The following is a 16,761-nucleotide window of genomic DNA, read 5'->3' as shown; positions in this document are numbered from 1 at the left end:
ACTTTGGGAGAGGAAACGAAAAAGAAAAGGGACAGGGAACATACATGCCTGAAGCGCCGCGTCAGCCATCAGTCATCCTAATACCGAACGCGATCAATCAGTAATTTAGGTATGAACTGTATTAACCGTCAATATTATGTTGAGCTGAGAGAAATCCAAAACTCTATAAACCGCCATGTATCTGGATGGATGGGCGACAATGCCATTCAGCCACACCAAAGCGGAACGTCAACGGCTGATGTTAGTTAGAGATAGCACGCCATCATCGATTGGTAATCCTTTGCGTGCGGGGGTATGATACGACTGGGATCGGCCGGCGGGCGTATCACATATCAGTGATATCTCTCAACGAATCAAAAACAAAAGAAAACAAAACAACCATCCAGAATTCAACCATAATTGAATGAATGACGAGAAAATATCAACACCTGGACTAACTTTGTGCTAGGCACTGAACAATCTGCGTTTATGAAAATATGTCACCTACGACCAAAACCAAAACCACCGACGATGACATCGAAAGCGGCGGCGGCCAAAGCGAGACAACCACCATCGACAACGAGGAGACACCACTCTTGGTAAGCCAAGGTGATGATGGTCACCGGCCAGGGCGTTATAACGAGACTGTCGAAGAGACCGAACAAAACGAAACAAGCAGATATACCCGCAGTTACTTTGCATGGAGGATATTATGGGCGGTTGCCGCGATCACCGTGACGGCCGTCTTTGTCAAGGCTTGGGTCGATGCTGGGGCGGATGTCAACGTGAGTTTCATGCTCATATTCCGGCAGAGTTTGTATAACTGAGCAGATATTGGGCTTGGGATTGATGCTGATGCTGTTGAATGTTATTTCTTCTAGTTCGATTTTAAGGGTGCTCTCAAACGGGCTCTGGGGGGTGGTATAAGTGGTGCTACGGCCATGGTGCTTCAGGTGTTGCTTTTGATGGTATGTGTGACTTTTTCTTTTTCACTTCTCCCTTTTTGATGATGAGCCAAATACTTACCTACTTACTTATGTCGACATAGCCATTGCGAACAATTATGAACTACCAATACCGCTTTGGCACCTCGTTCACCACTGCGACCAAGGCTCTTTACCGACAAGGTGGTCTGCGTCGGTACTACGATGGGATGGGTGCTGCTCTCTTCCAAGGTGAGCTTTTCCACCCCAGAGAGGTGCCCGTTGACATACCCATTACTCACACAAAAACTACAATATTCCAGGCCCAGCGGCCCGCTTCGGCGACACGGCCGCCAACGCCGGCATCCACGCCTTGCTGCAATCCAACTCCTTCCTCAAGCGTCTCCCCATCACCATCCAGGACATTTTTGCGTCGCTCTGCGCCGCCGCCTTCCGCATGATTCTCACGCCCATCGACACTTTGAAAACCACGCTGCAAGCCCAGGGACCTCGCGGGACAGCCATCCTCCGCCAGCGCATCAAGACGGACGGCATCGGCAGTCTCTGGTGGGGCGCGTTTGCGACGGCCGCGGCGACTTTTGTGGGCAATTACCCCTGGTATGCCACGCATGATTATCTACTGGAGATCATACCGGAGCCGGCGAAGGACCGGGAGTTGGCAATCTGGTTGCTGAGACTGGCGTTTGCCGGGTTCGTGGCGAGCGTGGTAAGCGATTCGGTGTCGAATTCGTTGAGGGTGGTGAAGACGTATCGGCAGGTTAATGATAAGGAGGTTTCTTATTGTGAGTGCTTTGACGGAATTGATCGGCCGGAATGATTGGGTTGCGCTAACATGTGATATCCGATGGAGCCGAAGCAGCGAGGTTGGTCATTGTCAACGATGGCATCAAGGGCTTGCTTGGCCGCGGGCTGAAGACACGCATCTTGTGCAATGGTCTTCAGGGGTTGATGTTTTCCATTTTGTGGAAGTTGTTTCTTGATCTGTAAGTTCTCTCTCAAGGTGACTACGTGAGAGTGACTTTGACTGACGAGAATCTGTACTAGGTGGAACAAGAAGACGGCCCATCTTTAAAGAGAAGAGCAGTGAAGATGTCCATCTTTGCAGCTTTTCAAATTGGATGAGGTATTGGTAAGCGCTGAGTAGACCTAGGTCTTCAGCAACCACATTGTGTTGGAACACATACGCTGGTAGTCATTAAACCATCAAATAAATGGTGGCTGTCCGATAGCCGATGTTTGTTTGTTTTTCGGTGACTGAAATAGGCAACATCATAAGTGTTTCTAGAAATACAATAAGAATGTTTCTTGAGGCACAAAAGTGTCAGTAATATTTCTAAGTCCGATACTGCATCTCACCTCGTACCCCGCAAGCCCAGAGAAGGAAGAAGCAATAAATGACCCCAAACCCGGCCATGCCGTGTACGCATGGCCAAGTATCATTGGATGGTGAAGGCGGTATCGTATCCTGGTGTGTGTGTATGCGTGTGTCTTTTTAGAGTGCACAGCTAGCTCGAACATGTCTGTCGGTTAAGGGTATCGCAAGGACAAGGGCGGCGTATGCGGGGATTGGTCTGGACGTTGAATTGATTGCGTGCTAGCGTCGATTGGAAATAGAAGATGAATGGCAGGGAGAGCTCGTGGTGGTGATCCAAGATCTAGATCCTTTTTGTCTAAACTTGAACAAGCTTCCCTTTTGTTGGACCCTTTGCACCGTAGGCTATCAACCATGCCCAAGTCAGTGTAGGCTAAGGACAAGCGGGGTTACAGGAGACAAGCTTATGACCGCGTAACCGCAGAAAATAGTGTACAAGTGTGTGAGAGAGACCAGCACAGCCTGGATATATAGCCTGCCGATCCGGCCAGAGGAGAGGATCGACTGGTGGTGGTAACCTCCAGAACGGTGGCAGTGGTGATCCCGTCAGACGTCCGAGGTTCCCAGCCACTCCGTCGGATCCCGCCTTGGTAGAAGTAGTGTATAACTTCAGTTTCGAAGACATCGACCCCAGATAAGGCCACAAGAGGGTCCGACCATGGCAGTGAGCTTAGACATGGACAAGAAACCGAGGGCCAGCAACAGCCTCAAATGAATTAGTGATAATTTTGGGATGTCGTTGTCATGCGGAAGAGTGTTGTGGACGTGGTGGTTGATGTCGTCCAAATAAGTTAGTTCCCTGAAAATGAAAGGGGACGTTCTGGGAGAGGAAAACAATCCACTGTGGGACTTCAGTGTTGTTTTGGTGCGGTGGGGCGGCTACGGTCGAGCTGGACATTGGGGTTTAAGACCACCTAGCAACTAGAGATTTTGTTAGTGAGGTTCTTGGGATATGGTTGCTGGCCGAGGTAAAGGGGCAGACGTAAATACACAGGGATGAGTTTAGAGCATCCAAAAGGTATTTATGATTGGTGGAGGTAGTCTATTTGAGAGTGATATATTTTCAGTCACAGATATATGTTTTATACGGTTATTGTCCTTCATCCTGTTGATGTGCAGGTAGTACCGTTTTAACGGATTCACCAGGGGTTTGGTAAACAGCTGCGCAACATAACACGAGGCGGCACTGCCCAGTGGATGGCCTGGATGGAACGTCAACAGCCCCTGCAAATTTGTTTGGCTTCTCAATGGCTCGACTCAGGCCCTTCCCTGCCCGACGTTCTTTCTTGGCTTCCACTTCCCAGCCCTCCATGGAGGTCGCACGCTTGCCCGCCCGCCCGCCTTACCGAAAGATTAGGTGACCTTTCTTCGAAATGCGAGCATGATATCGATTTCCTCCAGTCTTGTTCTCTCTTTCAACTGAAACCTCAACTTCAATCTGGTCGACTTGTTTAGCCGCCAAGGCGTACTTTTTGTTTCTACCGTCATTTGCTTAGTCGTATATCTCTTAAGTGGAAGTATCAGAGTTCGGATGGCAGACTGTGTCATTACTGCTTCAACCTTTGCACACACCATCACTATCGGCTACCTCTGCATACATATCTGCACCGGCCGCCGATATTAAGGAATTATTACTCCCGTCGAACCGTTGTACAGAGACGATCACCGCGTATATCACCGCGTATTGCGACCTGTTGGAGACTAGAACCGCCCCCAACCACACATCCACACTCCCATTGGCCTTGTCAACTTGCGAAGGGCTGTGTGACGACTGTCGACTTGCATCTTCCAGGATCAAGACCTTGCTTTCCATTACCAGACGACGACCAAGAGCAATGCAGAGACATCGGCCTTCATAGTCTCGGACGATAATTCCAACCCATTGAGCGTCGACGCGGCCGCTTCTTCAACACTACTTCATACACACCATCACGCATATCAAACACTAGCCATAATGCCCGTACCACACTTGCGGATACCAATCTGGACTTCTCACCCGTCACTGGAGCCCAATGCTGTTACAATGGCAACCAGGTTATGGCCACGCGTGGACGACCCCAATGGTCCCTCCTCCCAAAAACCCACCAAAACCAGCATTGTAGGCCATCTCTTGTCCAGACCACATGGTGCTTTCTAACCCTTGCCCTCGTCGCAGATTGTCGCCCTCGTCGTTGCCGTAATTGTCCTAGTATTGTCCATCACCCTCACGTTACGCGCCATTCGCGCCAGACATCCCAATCCAAGATACGTACCCACGCCCTTCTTCAAGCGACTATGGACCAATTGGAAGGTTCCGGCCGTCAAACACGCCTACGCCCAGGCCGGCATCGACGAGGAGTACAACACCCGCAACCGGGCAAACCAGGACAATATGGAGGAGGCACTCACTGCGGTGAACGGTCGGACCGCCGCAGCCGGCGGATCAGGAGCAGCAGGAGGAACGACAGCTGAGGTGAATCGTAACCAGTCGATCCGCAGCATCATGACACTCCCGGCTTACCGACCAGCCCCGGCCGAGAACGAGCGAGTACTAGGCAGGGAAGGCGAGCGCGACGGTATCGACGTGGTGGTGGAAATGCCGACTGCTGAGGATGAGGAGCATCTGCGCGACGAGGAGATGGAAGCGCTGTACCAGATTCGTGTAGCGAGGCGGCGCGCGAACCAAGAGCGGGAGGAGCGGCGACGACTTAGGCAAGAAGCCCGACAAACCCATAACTCTGCGGCGTTGCGCCAGATTAGAGAGCAGGCGCGGGTCCAGACGACGCGGAATACCGAGGAGCTGGAGGTGCTCCGTGAGGAACACAATCGCATCAGGGAGTTGCGATCGCGCGCAACCAGCAGTGTACAGTATGCAGACTTGGGTGTCGCCAGGGCGGACGGCACACGCATCCGGGCTAACAGCACGGAAAGCGAGAGAGTTGGGTTGCTGAGCGACGCGGCGAGCATGGCGGCGTCGCAGCAGGGTGGAAGGCCTAGTACTTCAGCTGCCACCCATCACCGGAGGGGCTCGAGCTCGCTTAGTGTCGACACATCCAGATTAGGTGATCAGTTCCTCGATTCGCCGGCTATCGCGACACCCTTGACTGGAGCGGGTGGTAGCAGCACGTTCAGTATTGTTACTCGCGACAGCCAGGAGCGCGGACGATCGATATCCAGGTCCAGGGCAAACTCGAGTGCCAACACCCCGCGTGCTGGATCTAGCCCCGAGATGATCGATGCCGATGATGCTGACCTGGGCGCTGTCAACATGCCGCCTCCACCAGGGTACGAAGACGTGCGCTTGGACGACTTGACTCCCTTCCGATCCCCGGTCGCTTCTGCCGCTGTATCTGGTAGGAACAGTCCCACAAGTTTGACGCCACTTCCGTACAGCGAACCACCTCCAGAATACCCCGGCCCGTCACCAGCGCTTGCTCCGTTAGCCGAAGAGACTTCTTCGATGTTGTCGTCGCCCTCTACGCGCACAGATGGAGGCAGGACGCTTGCTCACCAGAGGAGCATCTCGGGCGGGGGAAGTGTTGGGGCCGGAAACCTACCGACTAGATTGCCAAGTCTGCGCCTTGACTCAGTGCCGCTCATCGTTGTCGAACCGGAAGAGGAGAGCAGGACAGGAGAGAGCGGCAACAAGGCCGGGGAGACATCTGCTCCCCCGAACATCAACATAACACCAGGAACACCCCACGCAGAAAGTAGCACAGCTCGGAACTCAGTATCAGAAAGTTTCCGCACATCAACAGAGAGTGACTCAGGCGAGGAAACACCGATAACAACAAAGGGGAAAGAGCCAGAGAGAATCCCAATAGTTGAACAAGTGGAGAAAGAAAAAGGAAGTGGAAGCGGCAGTGCCACTGTGGATATCAGTCGCGCGGAGAGCACCAGGAGTACGACAGCGGCGAGAGATAAGGAAAGTCAAAGTCCTCCTGTAGGGGAAGGGATAACCAGAAATGGAAGTTCGGCTAGGACGGCGACGAGAGGTGCAGAGCCATGAGACGAAAGATCCGAGGGGAGGTTGACTGAAGATGTGGAATTACAAAGGGGGGGGTTTTGATGATTGATGTGACGTATACCTGCGACCCAATCCGTATATGTACCGCAGGACCAAGAAGGGATGGAACGAGGTGGGAGGAGCGTTTGGAAACCTCGAAAAGGATCACACACTTTTTGGGTATCAATATGTTTATATGTATATACTAGTAATGTTGTCAATGACCAACCGACGACTGATTGACGGGACGGGCATGGAATTGAAATCGGAGTTTGAGTGTGAAATACGCAAGGGATGCTTTTGATGAGGGGAATGAATGGATGAGACAAATGGCGTTTTATGGCTATTCGACCGATGTTGGTTGTATGTATACACGTTGGTGATGGAGTTGCATTCTGTTCAGCAGGAAAACATTCCATCATTTCATCCTTTCCTTTCGGCTATGCCCGTGCAATCCTTGGCCTCTGTCTGTATAGGAGTGGATTTTCATCTACTGACGACTTCCTAGTCGTGAAACTAAGTATTTACAAACCCCCCTTCCCCTTCCCCTTCCCAACAACAACATCCCCCACCTCCGTCCTCGGCACCAAATACGGCCTCACCTGTCCCCTCACCTTCGTCCTCTGCTCATACGCATACGCCAACCCAATCAGCCTTTTCTCACTAAACCTCTCCCCCATAAACGCCAACCCAAACGGCACCCCCGGCGCCACCAACCACTGGTTTCCATACCCATTCTTCAGTTTTCGGGCATCCTCAGGATACTTCCCCATCGGCACCGAAACCACAGGACTCCCCAACACCGCTGGCAACGTCGTCGACCAAAGGGTAGGCAAAACCATTGCATCCAAACTATGCCTTCTTAGTGTTCCAAAAAGCCCCTCCGCGCCACCAGCGTAGCGCTGCAAAGCGGTATAATTCCCCCACGCCTCTGCGTCCGAAGTAGTAGAACTAACATTAAACGCGCGGTCCCACGCTAGCGTGTCCTTCAGCGGCCACTCTTCCCGCGGGTCGGAATGCGTGAACCGCTCGACGTCTTTGAGCGACAAGATGTTGTGCGGGTTTATAGTTAGTTGCGAGAAGTACGAGGCTAGGTTGCGCGGGAAATCGGTGTTCATGACGATGGACTCGAAGGAGAAGTTTTCTTTTTTGAGGGTCTCGTACCCAGACAAAACAAGGTCGTCGATGATGGTGGCGCCTGCGGAGCGGAGGGTGGAGAGAGCTTTCTCGAAGGCGGGCAGGATGGGAGCGAAGGACTGGTCGTCGAGTTCGATCAAGTTGCGCGGCACGCCGATGCGAGCGCCGCCCAGGGCGAAGTAATCGCAGGCGCTGACGTAGTTGGGGGGTTGGTCTGTGGGGAAGGGGATGGCGGAGGTGTAGTTGTCGTTGGGGTCGCGGCCGACAATGGCAGAGAGGAGGTAGGCGGCGTCTTTGACGGTGCGGGCCATGGGCCCGACGGTGTCTTGGTGCTCGGAAATGGGGACAACGAGGTAGCGAGAGGTGAGGCCGACGGAGGGCTTGATGCCTACGAGGTTGTTGGCGTCTGAGGGGGCGAGGATGGAGCCGTGTGTCTCGGTTCCGAGAGAAGCTAGGGCTAGACCGAGAGCGATGGCTACGCCGCTGCCGGATGAAGACCCGGATGGGTCCTGCTGGGGATAGTATGCTCCTTCGGTTTGGCCTCCGGTGGCTGACCAGCCCGAAGTATAGTTTTTACTGCGAGAGTTTGCCCATTCAGACAGGTTTGTTTTCCCCAGTATAATGGCCCCGGCTTTCCTCAATTTGGCGGCCACTGTGCTGTCCTCGGGCACCTTGGCCCCGACCAAAGCGTATGACCCGGCTGTATTGTCCATCTTGTCTGCCGTGGCGATGTTGTCTTTGAGCAGGATCGGGATGCCATGTAACGGGCCTTTTACAGCGCCGCTGCTTCGAGCAGCGTCCAGCTCTGCCGCTATCGTGAGGGCATCGGGGTTGAGCTGGGTGACCGCCTTGAGGGTCGAGTTTACCTCCAGGATACGTCGGGTGTAGGCAGTGACGAGATCAACGCTTGTGAATAGGCCTTTCTCGAGCCCGGCAGCTAGATCCTCGAGGTCGGCATCCAGTAGTGATGGGAAATGTACGCCGTTGACGGTTGAGCCGGATAGTGGCTTTTGCCAGGGGAAGGCATTATGGTACCACGATGACCCGAAGGCCGTGGCTAGAGGAAGGAGACAAAGAACCTGTAGTAACCTCATCTTTAACGTGAAAGATGGCGCGAAGGCTCGACAGTTGTTACGAGGCGCAAGTAAACGATGTTGCTGAATGAGAAACGTCGCGATCTTTATATGCATGTACAGTGAATCTCAGGGTAGCATTTGTTACGTCTCAGGTTCACCATGTCTCGGCCGTTTAAGTGGTCGAGAAGTGATAGCTGCATATCTGTTGAAGCCCGTTAGTTCATGGACAGTAAAGGGCGTGGAGTTTGGAAGTCGGCGGCCAGCCAAATTCGGACCTAGCTGGGAATAATGAAATCCTTGGGGTCTTCAACAAACTAAAGAACAGACGTCGTCATTATCGTGATGGATTGTGACTCAGGAGGCTATGTAAGCCCGATCTCAGATGTGGAAGGTGGTGGTGAGTGCGAAGGGAAGAGTCGGGACGCGTCATTGGAATCCGAGCCGACCGTCGGTCGGGAATAGTGTCAGATTATCGACCAAAACTTCGGGCTGGTGAACCAACCGGATCAAGACGCCATGTCGCCAATACACTCAAAAGCAATTCCCCTGGTTTTCAACATGTTGTGTAACCCGCTTCTTCACATCCCGAGCTTCAAAAAGCCCAGGATTGCAATGAAAAGGTTTGAGCACCAAAGCAATATGTAGCAGATTCGCGTCACCTGGAGACAGTGTAATACCAGGGACACAGTGGCCGGTAATCATAGGCAAGCCTAGAGGAAAACCGACCGAGTTGCAAAAATTAGAATAATCACGATTGTACTCCGTAGAGCACTTTCAGAGATTAAACTGAAAAGAACAGATACTACACTTGATCTAAGCCAAAAGGCAAAGAGAGCTAAAGAAGAAAAGAAGAAAAATCCAGCAAAAACTGGCGGCGGTGGTCGACGTTAAATACCCTTCCTGAACGACCGGCTGTGGTCTGTGCACGAGTGCAAATTGTTCGTGCACCAGTGCGAGTCGTGGCAGGCATGGGTGGGTCGTCAACTGCCAGTGGCCCTGGCCCCACCAACTGTCAGGCACGTCAGGCACGCCCGCCCCTCCTCCACTTGCAGGACAGGCACATTGTGGGAGCGGGGTCCTTCTGTTTGTTTGCGATGCAATTCAGCATCACCAGCTTCCCTCACCATCACCGCGCACTTCAAGCAGATGTATCTTCAGTCTTTTCAAAACAGGGAACTGGACAAAATGATAAAACTATTTTTACTTGGTATCATTTGCATGCTAAACTGACAAAACGGGCTTTAGGAGTTCCCCAATGCAGCATCAAAGGATGACGCATTTGGATGGCAATCCACAAGGCCCCTCTTTGCTTTCCTTCTGTTGAGGTTGTTCCTTCTTCACGGGTTCCTTCACGGGTTCCTTCTTCGGTTGCGAGACTGGCTTCGTTGGCTGCGAAGCTGCCGGCTGTGTTTCATGGACGACAGGAGCAGTTGTTGTTGCCTTTGGGCCATGGTCAACTTGGACCGTCTCTCTCTTCGACCCTTTCCGGAGAAACCACCATTAGCGATCATTCATAACAACAACACCTCACCACAACACAAAACAGGATTCATACCGCTTGCAGTCTCACGCACCGGTAAGCTTGGACAAGACGTTGTAGAACTCCTCGCCCTGGATGCCCGCCACCTTCAGCTCGTTCTCGCTCGGCTGCCTGCTGCCATCACCACCGGCAAGGGTACCAGCACCCCAGGGGCTGCCGCCATGAACCTGCGAAAGGTCGGACAACTCAGCGAACACCTTGGCGTAACCGAGCGGCACGTAAATGATGCCGTGATGGGCGAATGTGCTCATGGCCGCGATGGCCGTCGATTCCTGACCACCGCCGAGACCAGCAGTTGAGATGAAGAGACCAGCCGCCTTGCCGTAGAGACCGCCGGTGGCCCAGAGCTGACCGGTCTTGTCCCAGAAGGTCTTCCACTGCGCGGGGAAGTTGCCGTATCTCGTCGGGATGCCGAGGAGGAAGCCATCGTATTGCTTGAGGATCGCAGGGTCCTCGATGACGGGGACGTCGGTGGGCTTGGGTGGGGCGTGCATCTTGGCGAGGACCTCATCGGACAGGGTCTCAGGGACTCTGATCGTTCATGTCAGTACTCGTTCATGTGTATCGCATCGCAGAGTCCTGGTCTTGCTTACTGGTAGAGGTCGGCAGTGCCGCCAGCCTTTTCAATGCCCGCCTTAGCAGCGTCGGCAAGCTGCCTGATATGGCCGTACATCGAGTACTGGGTGTAGTTGATCAGCCGTTTGCCTACCGGTAACTGATCAAGGACGACAGATGCTTACATAAATAATTGCGATTCTTGGCGCCATCTTGAATACTGATACTGTTTAGGTATTAAGTGTGATGTATAAGTGGAAGGTAAGTAAACAAGACAACAGACGGTCCCAGAGTATGATAAAGAATGATCGGCACGAGCTCAGAGAAGATGAGGCACTGCCCTCTTTATATACGGATGAACCCCCCAAGAGGGATCAGGGATCTTCTCGTTACCAAAGGGATGGACCTGCAAGTTCATCAACATCGATAACAGGAGCGACCCGGATTCGTCATGATTACCGTAATCAACTCCAGATCCATTATCGCCGACACAAACAAAGGGTAACAGCTGTCCACCGAAAGAGTGAGGGGTCTCATCTGAGACTCGGATCCTCCTCCATCATGCAACATTGAATCCCTGAACTACAAGCTTTCCCCCTACATAACTGGCTGGATATGGTGTTAGAATTGGGGGGTCGTGTTATTCGGCGTTTTGAGTGATCCCTCGTACAATGTTGTGATTGCAAGCACTGCTTGGTTGCTTAGCTCATCGGACTGGGCTGGAGGCTGGAGCTATCCATCCATCCATTGCTGAATAACGGATGACAGGAGTCCGGGATACCTGACTCGGACTTCATTGTTCAGCTCACAGTCAGCGACTCGCTTGGGGAGATGTGGGGTCAAATACTCAAATGTGAACCCCAAACCCCTGGGTTCGTAATCTTTCGTAATGCTTTGTTACCATTGACAAAGTGAGTTTACACTTGCCCTTGGGAATGGCATCAAAATTGAGAGAATTCTTGCATTGCGGGGAGGATATCGCATAGGTAGCGTCGTACTTATGGGCCTTTTGCTCAATGATTATGATCCTTCTCGGCATGATGTCCGAAACAAGACTAAACGCAATGTTTCAACTGCAGTAAGGACCCTGAGGGCCAAGAAAGGGCGTAAATATCATTCATTATTTGAAGTTCACGAATCCTTTCTTCACTACCTCTTCAACGTCGTTGAGATATCATTCATCTCTTGAACTCTCATTCCCTCAATCCTCTTATTTTCCACACCTACCAAGCCAACGCTTGACTCGTCGCCTTGACCGGCTTCGCATCCTTCTTGTCCTCTCCTCCCTTCGCTGCAAAAAGACCATGTTCATGACCCTCCTCATGTTCATCCTCCTCGCTCCTCGGCAACAACAACGCAACATCCCAAACCAACCCAAACCTCTCCGCCAGCTCTTCTCTAATAATCTGATTCCACTTCTTGATGAGTGGGTGCGCTAGCGCAACATCGGGGAAGAGGATTTCTCCTTCTTCTTTTCCGTCTTCCTCCTCCTTTTGGTCCTCCTCTTTGTTGTCGTCCTCTTGATCCCCCTGTTGGTATTGTTGTTGTTGTGTCTCATGCTCTCGCTCAGGATGTTGATACCGCTCATGCATCTCCCTCGACTCCCCAGGTACTTCATACCTCCACGTGCCGTCCTCATCCCAGTACTCCTTTCCGTAGATACTTGTTACGCTGAGATCCTTTTCTGCTTCGGCCAGCAACTTTTTGAGCCTGTCCTTGATATCCTCATCCTCATTCCCATTTCCATTTCCATTCTTTTCCCCCTTCGCCGAAGAAGAAACACAAGCAAAACTCAACCCCTCCAAAACCCCCAACAACTGCCCCGCCACCGCTCCAATCGTCGCTCCCAGCCCGAACCCCTCGTCAAAGCCCGCTTGTACGTGCTCGGCTTTGGCGACGGTGATGCCATCGCGGTAGCCAGCTGTTGTGTGTTCCTGTTGGAGGCGGGGGATGTCGGAAGGATGGCCGTGGCTGTGGCCGTGGCCGCCTCGCGCTTGTGATGTGTGGCAGTGCTGGTGATTGCAGTTTTCGTGGGAATGAGAATGAGAGTGTGAATCGTCGCCGTCGCCCCAGACGTCATCATTATCGTTGTCACCATCGCCATCGTCGCCCCAGACATCGTCTAGTGTTGTGTTGCTGTTTTCGATGTCATTGTTGAAAGTTTCGTCAGTTTGTGGGTGGTATTCGACTGCGGGTGCTGTGGGAGTGACGCCGGCGCCGTTGGTGGTGGTACCGTTGGTGATGGCTCCGGATGAAGACATGGTGGTGAAGAGGTCGGGGTCTTCTTTGGAGGAGATTTGGCGCATGAGCATATTCTTTGTTCTGAAATCAACGGCTGGATTGGTTGGTGAGAAAATGGTAATCTTGCAGTTGGTAGGATTGAGCGCTGTTCTGAAAATTTGGAGGTGATATGACGGCGTTATGAGTGAAGAGGCATGCGACGATTTCCTTCCATGTGAATGAAAGGGAAAAAAGTCAAAACGCATTTGTAATCGTGGGTCTGGAGTTCACTCTCAACCCTAACCCTTTCGAATTGGAGATCAATCGATCGCTTGATGCCATCATTCTCAACACCCTTTCATCCGACCACGCACAGGTTGATAAGAAAATCGTTGTTCAATTGGTATACCAAAAACACCTAAACCGCTAATGAATCTCCATACACGCCTCATTCAACAACGCCCCCTTGTTAAATGAACTTCTTCTCAAACTTCTTCAACATGCCCGTCACTCCCCTCTCCAATTTGCCCGCACCCTCTTCTAGCCTTCCTTTCTTCTCGGGAACGTACAGCTGCTGGTGAACCGAATACTCTTGCTGTCCAGCCACGTTCGCCGTATAACCCGCCCCTTGCTGCAACGACGGCGGTATCGGCGCAGGCGCAGCCCCGTATCCAGCACCAGGTGGCGTGGGAGTATGAGGCACGGCTCCATAGCCGCCTACCGCAGCGACAGAAGCAGGCTGCTGTGGGTATCCCTGGCCATACGGAAACCCAGGACTGGCCAGGCCGGGACTGGGAAGTCCAGCGGGCATAGTGATAGATCTTTGTACGCCAGGGTGCGCGGGCGGCTGGGTGAGACCTGTCGGGTAGCCGCCTCCAAGCGCGCCGAATCCTTGGGGCGCGAAACCGGGCGAGGTCACGCTGTGCTGGGGAGGGGCGGCAAAGCTCGGCGCTCCAGGCGGGTGCTGGAGGTTTGGCGGAGGAATGCCCGGGCTCAAAGGCCCGCGACCGCTGGGAGGAGGCAGGCCTGGTGAGAAGGGCGTGGACGCATCGTAGGCCAGAGTCTGGTGCAGCGGGTTCACCGCGGCATCCTCCGGGGGAGGCGTCTTCTCGCGGTATCGTACTGGTTCGGCAGCAGGTGGCGCAGCCGGGTTGTAGGCCATGGGAACGAATGCTTGAGGCTCTGGTGTCGAAGCATCGTGGGAAGCAGATACTGCTGACATGGGCGGCGGAGCAAAAGATAGAGTTCCGCCAGCTTGCGGTGGTTGTGATAGAATAGTCGGGGGTGTACTGTGGTCGCTGATTGCCGCCCTCTCGAGTTGCTGGACTACCGCGCTGACTTCGGTATCGTGCCGAGGAGGCGGTCCTGGCTCGTTATGGACATCGCATTGGTGCGGAGGAAGCACACGCCGGATGCCATTGACAAACTGCAACGCATCTTGTTGGTTGTGAAAGTAGATGTCGAGCGAATGAAGCTTGTAGTGATACTTGGCTTGGTTGTTAGGGTCGTATGTTGGGAGATGCCACTCTTCGTGACCATCGACTTCGCCAACCGTCAAAGTCACAAGACAGGTGTGATTGTAATCGTACTCGAGATGGGTTCGGTCAAGGTCTGGCGACATATGATGTTAGCCTTCTCACTGCTCCGATCCCCAATTTCGGATATCCGATTCTTACATCCGTCAAAAGCATCTTGGTCCTCTCTCCCAGGCTGGTTTGCAACCTCCAGTCGTGCGCGTCCCAAATTGGCATCTTCGAATAGATAGACGTAGGAGCCCTTGTCAAACCTGTGATGAGGCGGGTTGTTCGTCGGAGGACCGTAGAAGTAATGGATGTCACCAAAGCTATGAAGAGAAACCATCAGTCAGAATGCGCCCATGGATATCACACCTCTATGCAATCAATGAGGAAGTCAAAACTTACAACGTGCCAACGTTCTCCTCTCCTTCACGGGCGGCCATCTTTGTGATCAATGAACTCGCTTGAGTGAAACAGCACAGCAACACAACAACAACAACAATCAGAAGAGAGTTGAGAAAACAAAACAGGAAGAAAGAGAAGTTTCTCAGCTTCCCAACCGAGGGACTATCATGCCTAATATCAGAGATAACGGAACCCAAGTCTCAAAAGATACCCTACAGCTTACCCTTGCTCGTCCCTCTTTGCCATCGTTCATCAGACCGTGGTCTCGTTCTTCACATTCGGCTCTTCCACTCATGTCACTCCCATGGCGCAATCAGCACACAAGCCATCGAATCAACGCTCTCGATAGGTTGGTGATGCGACCCCCTGGTGCCGGTAGAAGTGACCTTGTTAGACTTGCCCGGTGGTTGCACCGTCCTGGATGGTCACTGGATGGTCCGCCTGGGCGCTTAAGGTGGGATGCCAAGAAAGAAGCAATGAGCAAGTCAACTGTCACACTTTCACAAAAGAAAAAGGTGGGGTAAAATTGAAGATCCATCCCATCCGCGCCATCTGAACCTGGAGAGCTCGAAGGCCCCACCGGCAGGGCCCATCTGGCGCCTGACAGAAGGACCTTTCAGGGCAGCAGGGGTCTCTTTTGCAGTGACTCTTTGGTGGAAGGCACAGTGGACTGTGGAGGTCCCTCAACTCTCACTCTTCAGCGCTGCAGCGCTCTTTCTCGAATCATCCCTGTCCTCCACTGCGGCCCCGGCGGGCCAAGCAAACACAGGCCGGCGGGCGGGCTGACAGGGGGGACAAAAATTCGGCACACCCGATCGAGACTCTTGCTCGAAACCGAACCGCAATCCGCATTCCCGTGTCCGGACTCCGTTGCGCGCCAAACCTACCTCCACTTGTTTTTACGGCTCCGTCCCTCCGCATCCTCCGACCGCGACTCCGTCCGTTTGTCAGCCTTGCGACTTGCGACGACCAACCGAACCCGGCTCTGCGCGCAACCACTACGGTCTCTCTCAACTTTGTGCGTGCAATCTTTTGTTGTCTTTCATTGTCCCGCGAAACTCCAGCTAACTCAACCGGCTTTCGTGGCTGCAGCACCGAGTCCGCATCCCATCCCCATACGCCATCCTCACTCTTCTTCTTCAATCCCGCAAGCATCACCCACCTCGAAGCCCAAAGCCCCGGCGCATACCTCGACGACTCCGACGACAACGAGCATCGTTCGACCTCTCTTTGATACCCCATACCTACACTACAAGCCATCTCTATTTCAGCAAAAGTCCCCACGGGCACCAACATTCCAAAATGGGCATCCGCCACATCACCGACATGTGCTCGCACCTTCAAAACGCCTCGCGCGCTCGCCTGGGTCTCACCTCCCTGCCCAACACCAAATACAACCTGGCCTTGGCCCTGGCCCTGCACCGCGCCGGTTTCATCGCCTCCGTGACCCGCGGCGGCCCGCACCCTCCTACCCCGGAAGCGCTGCTGACGCACGAGCCCGAGCCCGTCACCTCGGCCAACGTGGCCACGCGTCGGTTGTGGGTGGGACTCAAGTACTGGAACGAGCAGCCGGTGCTGAAGGAGCTGAAGCCGGTTTCGAAGCCGTCGCGCCTAGTGACCGCGAGCTTGGAAGAGCTGAACCGCGTGGCGAGGGGGTTTCCCGCGGGATATATGAAGGGGTTGCAGCTGGGAGAGTGTCTGTTTGTGGGCACTGATAGAGGCGTGTTGGAGGTTAGGGAGGCGGTGGAGAGGAAAGTTGGTGGGTTGGTTTTGTGCAAGGTAAAATAGACGATTGTGGCTGAAAGGAGGAGGGTGTGATGGATGGATGGATGGATGGATGGTATAGAACATGGATTGGATTTGGAGGAAACGGAATGCATTTGATGGGAAGAAAGGAGAAGGGGAAGAAGAGGGAAGAGGGAAGAGTCACTGCACTTGGGAGGATTCCTCGCATTATAGGGACCAACCATGATTGCGCCGTGTACGATACGGGGTGTGATTCCAGTGTACACTAGACTTAGAAAGAAGGAC

At 53.2% G+C, this 16,761-nt stretch overlaps 7 protein-coding genes across 7 annotated transcripts; 3 read left to right on the top strand and 4 right to left on the bottom strand.

The window, feature by feature from the left end:
• The first annotated feature begins 282 nt into the window (after positions 1 to 282).
• On the top strand, positions 283 to 3,463 carry SMAC4_00504 (uncharacterized protein). Its single transcript, XM_003351907.2, has 6 exons — positions 283 to 764; positions 861 to 947; positions 1,028 to 1,154; positions 1,226 to 1,705; positions 1,774 to 1,906; positions 1,968 to 3,463. The coding sequence occupies exons 1-6, from the start codon at positions 477 to 479 to the stop codon at positions 1,993 to 1,995; spliced, it is 1,143 nt and encodes a 380-aa protein (XP_003351955.1). The 5' UTR covers positions 283 to 476; the 3' UTR covers positions 1,996 to 3,463.
• Positions 3,464 to 3,701: 238 nt separating this feature from the next.
• Positions 3,702 to 6,568, top strand: SMAC4_00503 (uncharacterized protein). Its single transcript, XM_003351906.2, has 2 exons — positions 3,702 to 4,393; positions 4,451 to 6,568. The coding sequence occupies exons 1-2, from the start codon at positions 4,250 to 4,252 to the stop codon at positions 6,281 to 6,283; spliced, it is 1,977 nt and encodes a 658-aa protein (XP_003351954.1). The 5' UTR covers positions 3,702 to 4,249; the 3' UTR covers positions 6,284 to 6,568.
• A 130-nt stretch (positions 6,569 to 6,698) lies between these two features.
• SMAC4_00502 (uncharacterized protein) lies at positions 6,699 to 8,558 on the bottom strand. The gene has a single exon (XM_066089440.1). The coding sequence runs from the start codon at positions 8,509 to 8,511 to the stop codon at positions 6,805 to 6,807; it is 1,707 nt and encodes a 568-aa protein (XP_065945886.1). The 5' UTR covers positions 8,512 to 8,558; the 3' UTR covers positions 6,699 to 6,804.
• A 1,112-nt stretch (positions 8,559 to 9,670) lies between these two features.
• On the bottom strand, positions 9,671 to 11,307 carry SMAC4_00501 (uncharacterized protein). The gene is made up of 4 exons (XM_003351904.2): positions 10,774 to 11,307; positions 10,627 to 10,712; positions 10,049 to 10,564; positions 9,671 to 9,974 (listed from the first exon to the last, which is right to left on the bottom strand). Exons 1-3 carry the CDS (start codon positions 10,798 to 10,800, stop codon positions 10,060 to 10,062), a joined length of 618 nt encoding a protein of 205 aa, XP_003351952.1. The 5' UTR covers positions 10,801 to 11,307; the 3' UTR covers positions 9,671 to 9,974; positions 10,049 to 10,059.
• A 504-nt stretch (positions 11,308 to 11,811) lies between these two features.
• On the bottom strand, positions 11,812 to 12,900 carry SMAC4_00500 (uncharacterized protein; the record flags this gene model as incomplete). Its single annotated transcript, XM_003351903.1, has 1 exon — positions 11,812 to 12,900. One exon carries the CDS (start codon positions 12,898 to 12,900, stop codon positions 11,812 to 11,814), a length of 1,089 nt encoding a protein of 362 aa, XP_003351951.1.
• Positions 12,901 to 13,277: 377 nt separating this feature from the next.
• On the bottom strand, positions 13,278 to 15,013 carry SMAC4_00499 (uncharacterized protein; the record flags this gene model as incomplete). The annotated part of the gene is made up of 3 exons (XM_003351902.2): positions 14,731 to 15,013; positions 14,485 to 14,651; positions 13,278 to 14,419 (listed from the first exon to the last, which is right to left on the bottom strand). The coding sequence occupies exons 1-3, from the start codon at positions 14,766 to 14,768 to the stop codon at positions 13,278 to 13,280; spliced, it is 1,347 nt and encodes a 448-aa protein (XP_003351950.1). The 5' UTR covers positions 14,769 to 15,013.
• Positions 15,014 to 16,032: 1,019 nt separating this feature from the next.
• SMAC4_00498 (mitochondrial 37S ribosomal protein uS8m) lies at positions 16,033 to 16,518 on the top strand (the record flags this gene model as incomplete). The annotated part of the gene is made up of 1 exon (XM_003351901.1): positions 16,033 to 16,518. One exon carries the CDS (start codon positions 16,033 to 16,035, stop codon positions 16,516 to 16,518), a length of 486 nt encoding a protein of 161 aa, XP_003351949.1.
• Between the last annotated feature and the right edge of the window lie 243 nt (positions 16,519 to 16,761).

This window comes from Sordaria macrospora, chromosome 1 (assembly GCF_033870435.1).
Source record: "Sordaria macrospora chromosome 1, complete sequence".
Lineage (NCBI taxonomy): Eukaryota > Fungi > Ascomycota > Sordariomycetes > Sordariales > Sordariaceae > Sordaria > Sordaria macrospora.
This window is presented reverse-complemented; position numbering and strand designations above follow the sequence as displayed.